Source organism: Equus quagga, chromosome 1 (genome assembly GCF_021613505.1).
Source record: "Equus quagga isolate Etosha38 chromosome 1, UCLA_HA_Equagga_1.0, whole genome shotgun sequence".
Lineage (NCBI taxonomy): Eukaryota > Metazoa > Chordata > Mammalia > Perissodactyla > Equidae > Equus > Equus quagga.
The window spans coordinates 43,279,438-43,295,805 of NC_060267.1; the positions used below are offsets into that span (position 1 = coordinate 43,279,438).

Consider the following 16,368-nt stretch of genomic DNA (forward strand, 5'->3'; position numbering starts at 1 on the left):
TGTTGGAGCGGAAGAGACTCTGGCCCTGGAGTTCTTGGTTACTCTCTATGGTTGCAGGGCGGAGAAACGCTACGAGATCCGTGGCCCGTAGGAATAGGAAGTGACGTAGGGATGGCGGAGGAGCGCGAGGTTTCAAGATGGCGGTGGCTCAATGGCTGACCGGGAGGCAGAGGTGAAGGCCCCTACGAAGTCACAGAGGCCGAGAATCGTCCCCGCCCCGCTTCTCGCAGTCCCAGGAGTCCAGCAGAAGTGTGAGTGTGCGGGGCTGTTCTCCGCCGCTTCATCTTTCCCGCCCCTTTCCAGGGCCCGCGCGGCTGCCTCGGGGACACCAGGCCCCTCTGCCCTGCTCTTCCTCTCCGCAGTTGGGGTCTCCCGGGTCGCAGACTGGGGGAGGAGGGGGGTCCCCGAGCCGGGGGCGGCGCGGCGTCCAGCGGCTTAGCGGCTGACTTTAGCCGGGTCGGTTAGCCCCGCCTCCTGTCTGTGCACGTTGACCGGTTGCCTTGGTGTTGCTGTCTGTCCCTCGAGTCACGGTCAACCGTCGCTATGGTTTCGGCAGTTACTGCTGCTGTTGCCGCCTCTGGTGGACATGGGCTCCGTCCCGCCGGAACCTCTTTGGCTGTTGAGAGTTCTCCCATGGTTTAGTGGCCCGATTTCCCTATCGCTTCTGCTTTTAGACAAAAAAGTAGTTTGTGCAGACTGAGGCTCCACTGTCTTCTGTAAAAATTCTCTGCAATCCATATCTGTTCTCTGTTATAGTTGTGAGAGGGGAGAATCAAAACATGAGCCTGAGGGTAATTGAGAGAGGAAAGCAAAAACGACACAGGCCATCAAAGAAAGAAGAGCTGCTATTTCTACTAATTTTGCTTGTTTCCGCCTCCCTTCTCCCCTACTCCATTTTTCCTAGAAGGGAACCTTCGACAGGGTAAATTAGTTGCCACGGGAACAGCTTTGAAGCATTTAGCAGAAATCAAGGAAATTGAACAATTGCTGAAAGAGGCATTATCTAATAAATTTGCGTGGCAAAATCTCGTAAAGGGAAAGTATAATTGTATGATCTTTTACCTCATGATCTTCCTTTTCCTACCCTTTAAAAGTGTCTGCTTTGAAAGGGAAGAAAATTTGTCAACCTTTATCATTGCAAAGAGAGTCAAAAGTTCAATCTCATTCATTTGGAATAAGAGGAAGAAATGGTATAATGTCTTAGGTTAATACAAATTTTGACTTACAAAATATTTTCCCTCAAACACAATTATTCCTTTCAGTTACCTTGAAAAATACAAATCAAGAGGCAAGTAGGTACTAGTAAGAAAAATATTTATCTTAATATTGACATTTTTGGAAGGTCTTATATAATATTCGTTTCGAATGTTTGCATTTTTAGTTATGTTTTAAGGTGCTGCTTGAGAGTCAAGAGTCTTGAGAGTCAAGAATTATATCAGAATTAAATCTAAATCTGAATTAAATAGGCTTAAATAATGTTTTTACTGTCTTAGAGGTGTTGGGAAAACATGCTAAGAAAAACCGTGCGGAGAGGCAAGGGTGAGCTGTTTGTCATTGATGGCAGATCATCACCCCACTTCCTTTTTATTCCTGTTTCACTCTACATACAAATAAAGGGAGGATGTAGGAGGAGGACTGCTGGCCTGTCTTGTTCATGGTTTTGTCACATTGTTGAAGCACTTTCTGATGATTTGTTTCAATTGTTGAGTCAATACTGTAATCCATAGAAGAAAATTAAATTGATGACCTAATGATAGTCAGAGTAGTTTTCAGACCCATTACTTTTGTAAATAATAACAAATCTAGGTTTTCATGGTCAGAGAGGTTGAGGCCATCTTTCCTGGACACTAAAGTCAAAACTAGAGAAAGAACAAGGTCTTAATAATGAAATGAATGTTTCTTTTCAAATATTGGTGGGAAGGAATTTTATAAATATAAAAAGGAAGAGGGCCAGCTCCAGTGGCCAAATGGTTACGTTCGGCCTACCCAACTCTGGTGTCATGGATTGTGTTGCTAGGCCTGGACCTATAGCGCTTGTCTATTAGTGGCCATGCTGTGGCTGCGGCTCACATATAAGCTAAAGGAACATTGGCAATAGATTTTAGCTCAGCGCAAATCTTCCTCAGCAAAAAAAAATAAATTTTGTAAATTTAGGGAAAATAAGCTATTATGTTGTTTTCACAGGTTTTTATTTTTAACGAACAAGTAAACCATACAGATTGTCAACATGGGACGGAGATCTACATCATCCACCAAGAGTGGAAAATTTATGAACCCCACAGACCAAGCCCGTAAGTGTCTGTTAATGTGGAATGGTGGAGAAAGAGGAGTGGTAAAAATTGCATACCTTAAGGAGTCTGTTTCATTATGTCTTAATTACAAGATCAGCAATGCTAGGAGGAGTCAGTTGCATAAAGTTATCTGGTGTTCTTGTGGGCACATGATTAAAACTTTAAAATGTAAAAAAGATTAGTACCCGTATTTCTAAGTTGATTGACTTGGCTTAAAGCTTTTTGTATTTGGAATTGTGAACATATTGTTTTGCGAGCTCTTGTTTAATATTTTATGGCACCCTTTTCCTTCAGATTCGTAGTTATTTTTTAAGAAACTTAAAAATGTCTTGAGCATTTCTAGTTGATGTAATTAGAAGGATGCTATTGGCATTTAGTGGGTAGAGGCCAGGGTTGCTGCTAAACATCCTACAGTGCACACAGGGAGGCCTTGCACAGTAAAGAATTATCTGTATTAAATTGTAGAAAATGTTAATGTTTAAGATTTGAAAGTTTTCTATTCTCTCTTTCCCTGTCTTCAGGAAAAGAAGCCCGGAAGAGAGAATTAAAGAAGGTATGATTTCAGAAGTATCCTATTAGATCAGAGTGTAGTTTGGCACATCTTATTAGTTGAGATTAGTGGATTTCAAAATAACATTTCCAGTTATTTGCCAGAGAAGATACTTATGCTTCTTAGAACACACCATAAAATTTACTAAGCCAAAATACTATACTTGGAAACTGAACTGAAAGAACTTTGCAGATAAGCTCGTGATGGGTTATTATAACATTGTTTATTTGATTACCTTTCCCGGTAAGTTAAATACTTTTGAAAATAATTTTTTTTGCTATTTATTATACTGCTTTGTTAAATGCTACTGAATTAGTGAGTGGAAGTAAATGTGATGCTAAATAGCTTTGTATGTCCATTTTCCTCGTTGTGTAGCTGTTGAGTTTGTGGCAGAGAGCTTCCCCAGGAAAAGAAAGGATTTACTTTTTGGTGTCATGCCTTAACACTTTGAGAGAACTTAATTTTTTAATAGTTTTCAGTTGTGTGTTGTTGTTTCATTATTTAGCATTAAATCCTATAAAACTTTAATATATAATTTTAGACTTTACCTGCAACTTTGTTAATAAAAAAACTTAAAATATTTTTTTAAGTGCTAAAGATGTCACAAGGTTAAAAGAAATACTTGCCTAAGAAAACACTTTTAATAAAGATATTTATCTTTTTGTCTAAAGTTGAAACCTTTTTTTTTTTTTTTTTTAAGATTTTTTTTTTTTTTTTTTCCTTTTTCTCTCCAAAGCCCCCTGGTACATAGTTGTATATTCTTTGTTGTGGGTCCTTCTAGTTGTGGCATGTGGGACGCTGCCTCAGTGTGGTTTGATGAGCAGTGTCATGTCCGCGCCCAGGATTCGAACCAACGAAACACTGGGCCGCCTGCAGCGGAGCGCGCGAACTTAACCGCTCGGCCACGGGGCCAACCCCCTAAAGTTGAAACATTTTTGAGAGCGAAAAATTACATAGGTCTGTTTCTGGTGGTTGAAACAAGTGATCAGAAACCAAGGAGAAGTTCAACTACAGTTTAAATTTTTGAAGCTAATTGAAATGGAAACTCACGAATGTTCAGCTTCTTGAAATGCTGCTCTTTATTTTTCTAAGAACAAAAAACAGCGCATGATGGTACGAGCTGCGGTTTTAAAGATGAAGGATCCCAAACAGATTATCCGGGACATGGAGAAATTGGATGAAATGGGTAAGAATGTATAAAAAGGTTGGATTTTACAGCAGGGATAACAGTCTGATACACAGAGGGAGGCAAGCAAATAATGAGTGAAGCAGCACAGACGGAAGAAACACGGAAAAGCGTGATGGCATTGTGATGCTTGGACTTAGTTTTAGTGTCAGGAAGACAGAGGGGGGCAGCGACTATTGGAAACTGGAGATCTCATCTAGAATAAGGGGAAAGCCGTTCTTTAGCTTGAGCTAATTGCAGTTATAAGGTAATGATAGCCAAATATGGCCAGCGCATTTTTCGAGAGAAGAGTGAAATCTGGTCTTTGAAGTCACCTTGGAGTTGTCTGTCTTGTTTTGTTTTTTAATATTGGCAACTAAATATTAAGCCACTAAGAATATAAGTCAGTTTCCCATTTTTTTCCAATGAGAAGATCCAAAGACGATTGACCACTTAGTAAGGATATAGAAGAAATCAAATACCTTAAAACCAGATTTTGTAAAATACCGTATTAGGATTTTCCTCTGTTTTTCACATGTTAATAGAATAGTTTTGTCTCTTTATGTGCATCTGCAACGTCACTGCTTTGTCATAGCTGCAATCACTTGAGATAACTGCATGTTATCCTTCCTTGCATCTAAGTTGCTTGAGAATCATCTGTGTGATGCTGTCCCTGGAAATTTTATCCCAACCCACAAACATCCATTCTCTTAACATTAGGATATGAGATTTTTAGTTTCCTACTTTTTTAGTGGAAGCTTTCAAACATGCAAAAATAAAATAGTTAACTCCTCTGTGCTTTTCAGCTGTCAAGTTTTTGCCAAATCTGTCTTCTGCTCCCTGCCACGTTTTTTTTTAATTGTATATTAAAGTTATCTTTACAAATTTTGTTTAGAAAAGTACCCACACAGGTTCATTGGTTTGCCCAAAAACAGAGATAGTAAGTGAAAGAAATACAGTGGATCTCCTCAGTGATTCATTAATGGGGTTCAAACAAATCCAGTTATGTGGGGTTATGATGTTACAAGTTTTCTGAAATAATGTGGCACAGCCTTTGTAGCTCCCCTGGGTGAAAGTTCTGGGTCAGGCTGCATGATCCCACATCTTTCCCAGTTCAGCTGTAACTGGCTCCACTTGTTGCCTCTGGTCTGAATATCACTAGGGAAAATTATTATCCCTGGGGTGTCAGGATATTACCTATTGAATGACCCCTAATTAATTTATGTGGTTTTTCAAGGGGATGATAGTAATCACTGAGGCATATTGAGCTCTTTGCTATGCACCAATTTTTTTACATGATATCAGTTAGTCCTCACAGCATCTTTGGGGGTAGGAGTATTGTCCCTATTTTACAGGTGAGGAAATGCAGGCACAGAGAGATTACATACTTTTTTCAAGGTCGTGCTGTTAGGAAATGACAAAGCTGGGATTAATACTCAGGCATTCAACACTTTTATTAATCACACTGGGAATAGCATGATGTAAGACTATACCTTTTTCTGGTTTTGAATAAATCACCAAGGTTAATAGTTAATAGGATTTAGAGAAGTAGATAATTAAACTTGCTATTATTTAAGAAAAAGGAAAAGAAAGAAGGGAACACTGTTCATCACAGCTTTAATTACCATTTATAAAACTCAGTACAAGTTAAGCAGAAAAAAGTATACATTGACTCCCATAATTAGGAAATCCCGGAGGGAAGCCAGCCCTGAAAACCTATGTAACATTATCAAGACTGTTCATCTCTCTGGTCTTCTGTCTGTTAGCTTCATTCAGCATACTGCTAATGAACTTCTTAGAATTGGAGGTGGAATTAGTGGTGCTTGAGAGACAGGGCCACAGAGAGCTCTAGGTTTATTTCACATCAGCTTGTGAGAGCTTCCGTCTTCCCACACCTACGTTTAAAATCTCAGAGAAGGATCTGGTCCCAATTGGGATCATGTGCCAGTGGATCTCTGAGTCAGTCACTGGCAAGGATGGAGGGGAGCAGGTATGACTGATCAGGCAGGCCTGGGAGTCTTGTGCTAATCCCCTTTAGGGAAAAAGACCTGAAATTAAGCCCCATGTGGAACACATGGGAAGAGAAAAGGTTATATGGTAGCTGGACAAAGAACACCAGTCCATTATAAAAATAATAATTAAGTGGTGAGCCAGACACCAGTGGATATTTTCTTTGTGATCCCATTTAATCATCAGAGCTTTGTCGTGAAGTTGTTAATGTCCCCGTTTTCCAGATGATGAAGCTGAAGATCAGAGAATTCAAGTAAAGTGCCCAAGATCTCAGAATTAAATGACAGAGCCAGTGTATTTATAAACCCAGGTCGGTCTGTCTGAAGCGTCACTATATCAGGTTGTTAGCATAGAGGAGCGAAAATTGATTATTATTACATTGATGATGAATATCAATTAGTTGTCTTAGGAAAGAAAGTAAAATTAATGGCCATCTTGAAAAGGTAGAATTGTAATAAAGATCTATTGCAGTTCTTTTGAATAAAATTGAAAAGAGTATAGCTGGTGTCTAGATCCCTTTTAAGTTTTACCATATAAGGAGATTTTTAGTAATGCTAGAACCTATTGATACCTAAATGAAGTGACCTTTTTGTGTTTAATTCCATACTCTGCTCTTTCCTCTCAGAGTTTAACCCAGTTCAACAGCCACAGTTAAATGAGAAGGTGCTAAAAGACAAGCGTAAAAAGCTACGTGAAACCTTTGAACGTATTCTACGGCTCTATGAAAAAGAGAATCCAGATATTTACAAAGAATTGAGAAAGCTAGAAGTAGAATATGAACAGAAACGGGCTCAACTTAGCCAATATTTTGATGCTGTAAAGGTAATCAAGTTTCTTTTGAGAGAGAAACTAAAATGTTATGTTTAGATTTGCTTTTAAAATTGTGAATGGGAGAGTTGATGATGTTGAACCTCCTCCTCTTGGCAATTTCTTATCAAATTAAACATATACCTACCCTTGTGAGCCAGCAAGTCTAATCCTGTGTATTTATACAAGAGAAATTAATCTATCTGCCAAAACAGTAGTAGCCAAAAACTGGAAACAGCTCAGGTGTCCATTAATAGCGTAATGGGTAAACGAACTAGTGTGTTTATTAAATTGAATACTACTTGGCAATGAGCAGGACTGATCTACTGATTTTCAAAACAACATGGGGTTAAAAAAATTTTTTAATGGCTAAATCTCAAAAACATGCCACACTTCTTTCATAGTTATGAGTCCATTTGTGTGAAATTCTAGAAAAGGCAAAACTAATCTATGGAGGAAAAATTTGTAATAGTGGTTGCCTTGGGATAGTGTTAGGGATTGACTGAAGGGGTACAGGTGTATGTATTTGTCAAACTCATGAATTTATACATTTCGTTGTATATTTATTTTGCCTCAAAATAAAAATGGAAAAAAACTGAATGGTATGATTTTAGTATAATTTTACTAGTTAGGATGGGTCCCATTTTACAGATAGGAAAACTGAGGTGATTTGCTTAGTCATACAGCTAGTAGGTGGCAGAAATTCAACAAAGGCAGACTAACTTTAGAGGCCAAGCTTTAACACTGGGTGTATACTATTTTTTAAGTTAATTGATAAGTAGTATTTATCATCCAGAATATTAAATAGGGTGGCTTTGGTACTGGATGCTTTAACAGTTAGACTTCTCTAAACAGCAGCTGTTTCAAACCATAACCAAAAAGAATTAGTTGATAATAAGGGGAGAACAGTAGCTGAGTTTTGGTTCTTTTAGAGGAGAGAAGATTTTTTTCGATTCATTGACATTCTTGGGAAGTATTGACAAGCCTTTCTATTCTTGTTTTTTCGTGATATTTAGTTCAATGGAAAGCAAGCGAGGTTATGAAACAGCTGACATTGAATTTTTAGTGTTGGGTTTGTGGATTACTCATCATACTATTGAAAGATGCTCTCTGTTTCAGAATGCTCAACACGTGGAAGTGGAGAGCATCCCTTTACCAGATATGCCGCATGCTCCTTCCAACATCTTAATCCAGGACATTCCACTTCCTGGTGCCCAGCCACCCTCCATCCTTAAGAAGACCTCAGCCTATGGGTAAGGAAGCAGTAGCATAATCAAATAGCACTTATTAAAATCACCTCTTGACAGTCCAGTGCCAAAATTAATGCAGTTAGAAATAAAAGACAATGTGAATGTAGGGGGTCCTTCATTTGATTAAATATGAAATAAATCCCTTGAAAATTGTTTAGAAGAGGAAGTAAATAACTCATCACTTAACATGATTGCTGTAAAATTTTCTTTTCAGACCTCCAACTCGGGCAGTTTCTATACTTCCTCTTCTTGGACATGGTGTTCCACGTTTGCCCCCTGGCAGAAAACCTCCTGGTCCTCCCCCTGGTCCGCCTCCTCCTCAGGTCTTGCAAATGTATGGCCGTAAAGTGGGCTTTGCCCTAGATCTTCCTGCTCGTAGGCGAGATGAAGACATGTTGTACAGTCCTGAACTTGGTAAGGAGTGACTGTTCTTTTGCTCTTACAACCTTTCCACTGTCCTTTTTTATGTTGGCCCTGTTAAATGTCTTGTCCAATACCCTCAGAACTTGGGAAATAAATGAGGATACCATGTACATACCAAGAGATGGATAAATCATAGGATCTACCAAGTAAAAACATCATCCATAAGGACGTGTGGAAAGGTTTATTGTGCTTTAAATTTGGCTTTTCTCAGATATGTCACCCTCTTAACTACCAGTTCCTTAAGACTTGGACACCTGTTTCCCTTTCATCTTTATTGCCATCAGACTAGAGCATCATTGTATGCAGTCACTGTGTGTGTGTGCAAGTTTCTAAGTGGAATTTGTTTTCAAATTTGAACTGTTTAAACTATTGCCAAATGAAAATATTGTGAGACTGTATGAATAGCTGAGATCAGATCCAGAAATTTTAAAAACACATTATTGTGAGTTAGCATAATTTTCTTTGTTTCGGAGTACTGTGTAGTGCAGTTTATTCCTTACTCCCTCTCCCTTTTCAGCTCAACGGGGTCACGATGATGATGTTTCCAGCACCAGTGAAGATGACGGCTATCCTGAGGACATGGATCAAGATAAGCATGATGACAGTACCGATGACAGCGACACTGACAGATCAGATGGAGAGAGTGAAGGGGATGACTTTGTGCACCGTGATGATAATGAGAGAGACACCACTGAAGAAAAAAAGTCAGGTATGTGCAGTGGAAAGTTCCATGGTATCAATCAATAAACAGCACATAAGCTGAATCTCCTGATTTATTAATGCATTTATGTAAGTAATTGCGAGCTACTTGAAAGGAGAGATCGTAGCTCTGTTCATCTTTATGTCTCAAAAATCTCCAAGTTCTTGACACACAGTATGCAGTGGTTTGTAAAGAAAAAAATTCAGCAGTGTATGTAATAAAAATGTCTATGTAATAAAGTCCACTTTTGGGGAAAAAGATAATAGCTCTTCAACAGCATAAAGATGTACTATCATGGGTATGTATAGGAAAGAAAGGAGAATAATCACGTAACTATATTGAGAAAAACATGCACTGTTGATTTTCAGTAAGTCTATTTAAATATCTACATTTGAAACACTTTAAATTTTGCGTGTTCATGGTACCTAACCTGCACCAGAACCATAATTATAATTCAGGTACACCTGTGAGTGAGAGTCATGATTTAATGGAATCATTATGTCCATAATGTATGTTATGTGTTTATTTGATTGTTATAAATTCAGTCTGAGTTACATGTACTTTTAAAAAGTAGTTATAACATTCATCAAGAAATTTTTAAGCACGGTAACAGGAAGTGAGCAATATAAAATGTATAATTGGGCATACCCTGGTAGTCTTGGAGCTTCTTTTGGAGTTGTTTTTGTAGCCTACAACACAGTATTTCTGTATTAATTATACTACTAATATTAGTATTTGTAATGATGACAAATTTTTCTTCTGCTGTATTTCTTGAGAATCATGGTTGCAAACCAAAAAGCTAATTTAAAAAGGTGGCTAGAGAGAGCTGGTAATGAAAAATTACAGAGCAATCGTATGTAGGAGCTAGTACTAGAAAGTAGAAAGCCCTTAGAACTACAGCAACTCCATGTTCCTCTGGGTCTGTGTGGTCTTTACCTCATTTTCCGCCAAATGTTTTTTCTTAGATATACTCGTCAGTGCACGCATGCTGAAAATGGCTGTCCTAACTGATGCAGTTTTTACTGTGTGCAACGCGTTAGTTTCCAGACACTAATGATGCAGAGTAAACAAAGCTAAAGCCCTGCCCACATGGAACTTCTATCCTGTAAATGTTTACCAACTAAGAACGCTCCTGACACTGCACCGTTTAGCTTGATGTTTAATACTGTCTGGTGGATAGCCTTTGTCGGGTTAGGAAGTTCTCTTCTAGTCCTACTTTGCTAAGAGTTTTTATCATAAATACTTCTTAAGCATCTGTTTGGATGTTATGGTTTTTCTTTAAGTTGTTTGTTGTAATAAATTACATTGATGGCTTTTCTTTTCTGTTTTTTGGTGAGAAAGGTTGGCCCTGGGCTAACATCTGTTGCCAATCTTCCTCTTTTTGCTTGAGGAAGATTGTTGCTGGGCTAACATCTGTGCCAGTCCTCTCTTTTGTATGTGGCATGCTGCCACAGCATGGCTTGATGAGCAGTGTGTAGGTCCATGCCCAGGATCTGAACCTGAGAACCCCGGGCCACTGAAGTGGAGCACAGAAACTTAACCACTATGCCACCAGGCCGGCCCCACTTGATGGCTTTTCTGATGTTAACTCATCTGTATTCCTGGGACCAACTTTATGTGTTTATGATGTATTTTTCTTGTAAAACACTATTGGATTCAGTGTGCTTAGATTTTATGTTGGCCAGTAGGTTAGTTTTGGTATCAGGGTTCTGCTAGCTTCATGAGTTCTGGAGAGCGTTCCATCTTTTCCTATGCCCTCTCACAGGAAATTTCTGTAACTTAATATTTGGCCGAATTTTCTTGTAAGATTATATCAGCCAGGTGCCTTTTATGAAGTAGATCTTTGACTACCATTTCATGTTTGTATGTTCTGGTTTTATCACTTCTTTGGCCAATTTTAGTAATTTTTATTTTTCTAGAAAATTGTTATTTTTGTCTGAGTGTTCCATTTTATTGACATAAACATGTTAATAATGTTCTTTAAGTTTTTTACATTTATAACTTAAATCACTGCAGCTTGTATTTACCACCAATTGGCACTTCATTTACTATCTTTAAATGGCTATCTCTTTCGGTGCTTATCTTCTGGCAAGAAATAGGCAGTAATCATATCTAGTACTTTATAGTATTTGTTAAATAGTACGCATTTACTGAATTTTGTTGATTCCCAGTCCACCCTACTCTCTCCCTCCTCTGGCCCCATAGGTCTGAGCGTACGATTTGCAGATATGCCTGGGAAATCAAGGAAGAAGAAGAAGAGTATGAAGGAGCTAACTCCTCTTCAAGCCATGATGCTTCGAATGGCAGGTAAGGCAGGAAAGGAATATTTAATCACCTTTTGGTATTTCCTCATGCCAGTTGCTTTACATACATTTTCCCATTTAGTATCCCAGCAACCCTCAAGTAAGTAATAAATCCTTGTTTCATAAATGTTAAGGTTTAGAGACGTTACGGTAAGCTGCCCAAAGTTACACAGCTAGTAAGTGGTTGAACTGGCATTTAAATCTAGGCCTGTCTTGTTCTAAGGCCTGGGCTTCTTCCACTGTGCTGCACTAGCATACTTGAGTAGAGTACTATTTGATGCTTTCACATCTGAAGTCTTTTTTGAAGAAGACTATTTGGTTAATTTTTTAAGAAAGCATTCATTGAGTATGTGTCTTCAGGCATCGTTCTTTTACAGGCTATAAAAAGTTAAGCACTCCATTTACCTGGTTTAAAATTTCTTTCAGGTCAGGAAATCCCTGAGGAGGGCCGCGAAGTAGAGGAATTTTCAGAGGACGATGATGAAGATGATTCTGATGATTCTGAAGCAGAAAAGCAATCACAAAAACAGCATAAAGAGGAATCTCTCTCTGATGGCACATCTACTGCTTCTTCACAGCAGCAAGCTCCCCCACAGTCTGTTCCCCCATCTCAGATACAAGCACCTCCCATGCCAGGACCACCTCCTCTCGGACCACCACCTGCTCCACCTTTACGGCCACCTGGCCCACCCACAGGCCTTCCTCCTGGACCACCTCCAGGTAAGTACTTACATGTTATGAATAAATAATTAAGCCTAAATGTGGTTAGAGTGAAGCCATTCCAGAAAATGTTCATCATTAGTGTTGATGTTTTCTTGTTTCCTCCTAGTGCAGTTCCCTAACAAATCAAGGCTTTGCAAAGGATAAATACAACTTGTTTATTCCTACAGCGTTGTTTACAACTCACAGTATTTCTAACAGCCATCTTTTTCTCCAAAGGTCTTCCTTTTTCAGGGTTCTTTAGTTCTGATTCTAACTGACAAACTGGAGTATGTCACAAAGAATTTCTTTAGTGCTGCCTTTTAATATGACAGGTTGACTCACTTCTAAATTGATTGCCAGTGGGTCTAGGGCATAGTGAATACTATTGTATGTCTTTCTTTGGTTGGGAATTATTGGATGTCAGTGTAATATTTATAGTTAAAGACAAGTGATCGGAGTTAATCAAGTCTTCAGCTTAAAAATATAAAAAGTTTATAATTTGAAACAATGTATAGAATTTCTTAGCTATTTATGATTTTATTCCTTCATCCTACAGTCAGCCAATTAAGTTTTCTTCAATTGAGTTCATCCTTTTCCTATTGGTACAAAGCAAAATTACCTATCTTATGTCGTTCTTAGTGGTCTTTGTCTTTATCTTAATGAATTTCAGGAGATCATTAAAGCACTTTGCTTTATATTCCATTTTCATTTCATATTGGAACCATTTAAGAATTCCTTCCATCTTTGTATATTTCCAGCCCAGCAGAGCTGTGATTGAATTTCTTTTTCGTCAGTGCTGAGAAATAAAGAGAAATGATCCATAACAAATTCAGTACCCTATCTCTGGTGCTCACATATTTGTCAAATGAATTCTGTTTCCACACGTTTCGATCTGATTTTGAAGTTATGTGATTTCAGATTAAAGTGATAAGTCAAACCACATCTGAGTAACCTTTATACCACAATTACTACTTCCTATATATTTCTTTGACATTAATGTATCATTTTTCTCTTTTCAGGAGCTCCTCCATTCCTGAGACCACCTGGAATGCCAGGACTCCGAGGGCCTTTACCCCGACTTTTACCTCCAGGTCCACCACCAGGCCGACCCCCTGGCCCTCCCCCAGGTCCACCTCCGGGTCTGCCTCCTGGCCCTCCTCCTCGGGGACCCCCACCAAGGCTACCTCCCCCTGCACCTCCAGGTGAAGCTTTTGATTTCTATAAGAAAAACTTGTCTCCTATGTTTTCCGTTTGCTCTAAGACATATTTTCACATTTCAATATCCTGAAATCAAGGCCTGTCTTAAAATAGTCTTTTTAAATTGCTGTTGGCCTGGGTTGAAGTTGAGTTCTTCCAGAAGTTATTTGCATTTGATTTTGCCTGTCACCTGAGGGAATTTTCCCTGCTAGAGACCACGTTGGATTAAATTCTCCATTTGAGATTTTTTTCATTTTAGGGTTACACTTAAAATTTTACAGTTATTCCATACATCTGCATGAGTACCAACTTAAAGTTTAAAATCACAAGGGAAATTTTTTCCCCTTCTCTACCCAATATCAAGGTTAGATATACAAATTTCCTTGTGGTCTTATTGTGTATGGCAAGTGTATTTCTCGTTTACTACATTGCCTGTCCCAGTTTAATGTGAAGATCTTTTAAGCTTCCCAGCTTGGACTATTTTTTTTTCCTCTTAGTGATGTATGGAATAATTATGAGTCCATATAAGCAATAGCATCTTAGGGTTGATGAAATTTGGTACTTGATATTCCATCTTGAAAGTGGTATTTGAAGAAAATAAAATCTGCAATTCTTGGTAAATGATGATGGTATGTCTGAACTGTTAATGGGACATGAATTCTTTTCCAGTAATGGGGACATATTCTAATAGTTACATTCTCTTATTCCAGGGTTAAAATTATGTTCTTGCCCACTGAATTATGTTTTTAGGGGGAGGAGTGGTGTGAAAATCAGTAAATAATGCATGAGAATCAAGCCCCTAACCTTGGCCCTGATAGCATCTGCACTGTACAGCTGTAATAGAATCTTGGGCTACCTATATTTGAAATTTGACCATTTTGAAATCGTATTTGAATCCAGTGGTGTTTTCAATTTTCCTTTATACTTTAAAGTAGTATATTATTTAGAGAGGAAGAAAACATTACTCTAAGTACAGCGTACAGACTGAAGGTGAATACCATTTTATAATAAAATATTCCAAACTATCAGAATATATTTCTGGGTTTCAAATAGCAAACGGCATGATTTCAGCTTGTTTTCTGTAAATTGTCCATTTTTAAAGAATTGTCAACCTGTTTTTTAACATCCTTAGTAGTACTTAAATTTTAATAGTTCTTGTAGTGTTCATCTGCCTGTCTTCTCCTTCATTTAGGTATCCCTCCACCTCGTCCTGGCATGATGCGCCCACCTTTGGTGCCTCCACTTGGACCTGCCCCACCTGGGCTTTTCCCGCCAGCTCCCTTGCCGAACCCCGGGGTTTTAAGTGCTCCACCCAATTTGATTCAGCGACCCAAGGCGGATGATACGAGCGCGGCCACCATTGAGAAGAAAGCCACAGCAACCATCAGTGCCAAGCCACAGATCACTAATCCCAAGGCAGAGATTACTCGATTCGTGCCCACTGCACTGAGGGTACGTCGGGAGAATAAAGGGGCGACTGCTACTCCCCAAAGAAAGTCAGAGGATGATTCTGCTGTACCTCTTGCCAAAGCAGCCCCCAAGTCTGGTCCATCTGTTCCCGTCTCAGTACAAACTAAGGATGATGTTTATGAAGCTTTCATGAAAGAGATGGAAGGGCTACTGTGACAGCCTTCGATGGCAGAACGGGCTTCTGTTCACATCCGCGGTTCATGGAGAAAGAGGCTCTTGTTATACTTAGGTGAAAGAGCTGCTTTCGCTGTCAGGGTATTTTCTAATTTCTGTTTAAGGAATATCCTAAAGTTTAGCCTTGTTCAGCATTTACTGCATATGAGAGAGGGTATTTCATTCAGAATAGATTGGTCATTGAAGCAGTGCTGCTAACATCCGGTCCCTTTCACACCGCCATTCTCATCCCGTTCCTTCCTCTTCTCCCGCTCTTTGGAAACTTGCGATCAGGGGCTTCTTTGTTACTTATTTGTTTTGATTCTCTTCTTGTGTGCTGTGGGCACTAGAGTAGAGATTTCTGAAAACCGGTTTGTTTCACCCCATCTTGCCTTTCGTGTTTGAGTTATTTTTAATATTTTCTTGTAAATATTTTGTAATATTGTAGTGAAATGAATCTCAATGTCATTTCCTATTACAAAGCAAGATACGTGGGAAGAAAATGTACAATTCTTTGATTAAAATTATTTCCCACTGACCTAAACTTTGAGTGTTTCATGGAATAAATAAATAAATGTTCTACACCAGAATCCTCTGTGTTACTGATAATGTATAAACATGACATCTGTTTTATGGTCAGAAAAGAAGCAAGTATTCAAAACTTGGGTTTTAAGGAAATAACATTTCTGGTACAGAATGAGAATTTTATTGAAAATGTGGTTAGCTGTACACCTGAAACTTAGGCAATAAAAGAAAAGGAAAGAATGTGCTTAAAACTATGTTTTGAGTTTTAAGAGACAAAAAAGAGAAATAATTATTTTCCTTCAGGAATATCATTTTGGCTTTAGAGAAATTGAGAGGTATTATTTATTGCTAAGAAGACGCTATGTATTATCCTCGAAGATTACTTACTTCCCCTGGAGCTTTAGGAAGTGATTTTAATTGAATAACAAAAGATTATTTTAAACCATTTGTAAACTACTAGAGAATCGGAAAAGATTACTTTTTTTTGAATTTTCAACTTTATAAGCTTTTATTTTTAAAAGCACATAAAATGAATAAGAATGCTTAACACTATTAATTTGCATTGGTATCATTTTCTTTACAAAGTGCTTTAATGAGTAATTCATCTACCCCAGTAATACTGGGGGATGACTTTCACACATATTTTCCCCATTTTACAGAGGAGCGTATTGAAGCTAAAGGGCTCACCTGATTTATCCAGTGGGCCAGACTGTGTATTTCATACACCAAGACACACACACACACAATGAGACAAAGCGTGCATTATTTTAGGCCAGGCACCTATTCTTTCCATTATATCCTGAATGCCTTTCATGTGAATTC

The 16,368-nt window shown here is 38.5% G+C and overlaps 1 protein-coding gene across 2 annotated transcripts; it reads left to right on the forward strand.

The window, feature by feature from the left end:
• Positions 1 to 101: 101 nt before the first annotated feature.
• On the forward strand, positions 102 to 15,622 carry WBP11 (WW domain binding protein 11). Of its 2 annotated transcripts, XM_046677890.1 has the most exons (12): positions 102 to 251; positions 2,185 to 2,291; positions 2,813 to 2,844; positions 3,934 to 4,027; positions 6,642 to 6,838; positions 7,943 to 8,076; positions 8,288 to 8,487; positions 9,014 to 9,205; positions 11,402 to 11,503; positions 11,926 to 12,219; positions 13,221 to 13,403; positions 14,591 to 15,621. In XM_046677890.1, exons 2-12 carry the CDS (start codon positions 2,228 to 2,230, stop codon positions 15,022 to 15,024), a joined length of 1,926 nt encoding a protein of 641 aa, XP_046533846.1. In that variant the 5' UTR covers positions 102 to 251; positions 2,185 to 2,227; the 3' UTR covers positions 15,025 to 15,621. The 2 variants fall into 2 exon arrangements, with proteins under 2 accessions (XP_046533846.1, XP_046533854.1); XM_046677898.1 differs by lacking the exons at positions 102 to 251; positions 2,813 to 2,844 and having other exon boundaries at positions 14,591 to 15,622.
• Positions 15,623 to 16,368: the final 746 nt, after the last annotated feature.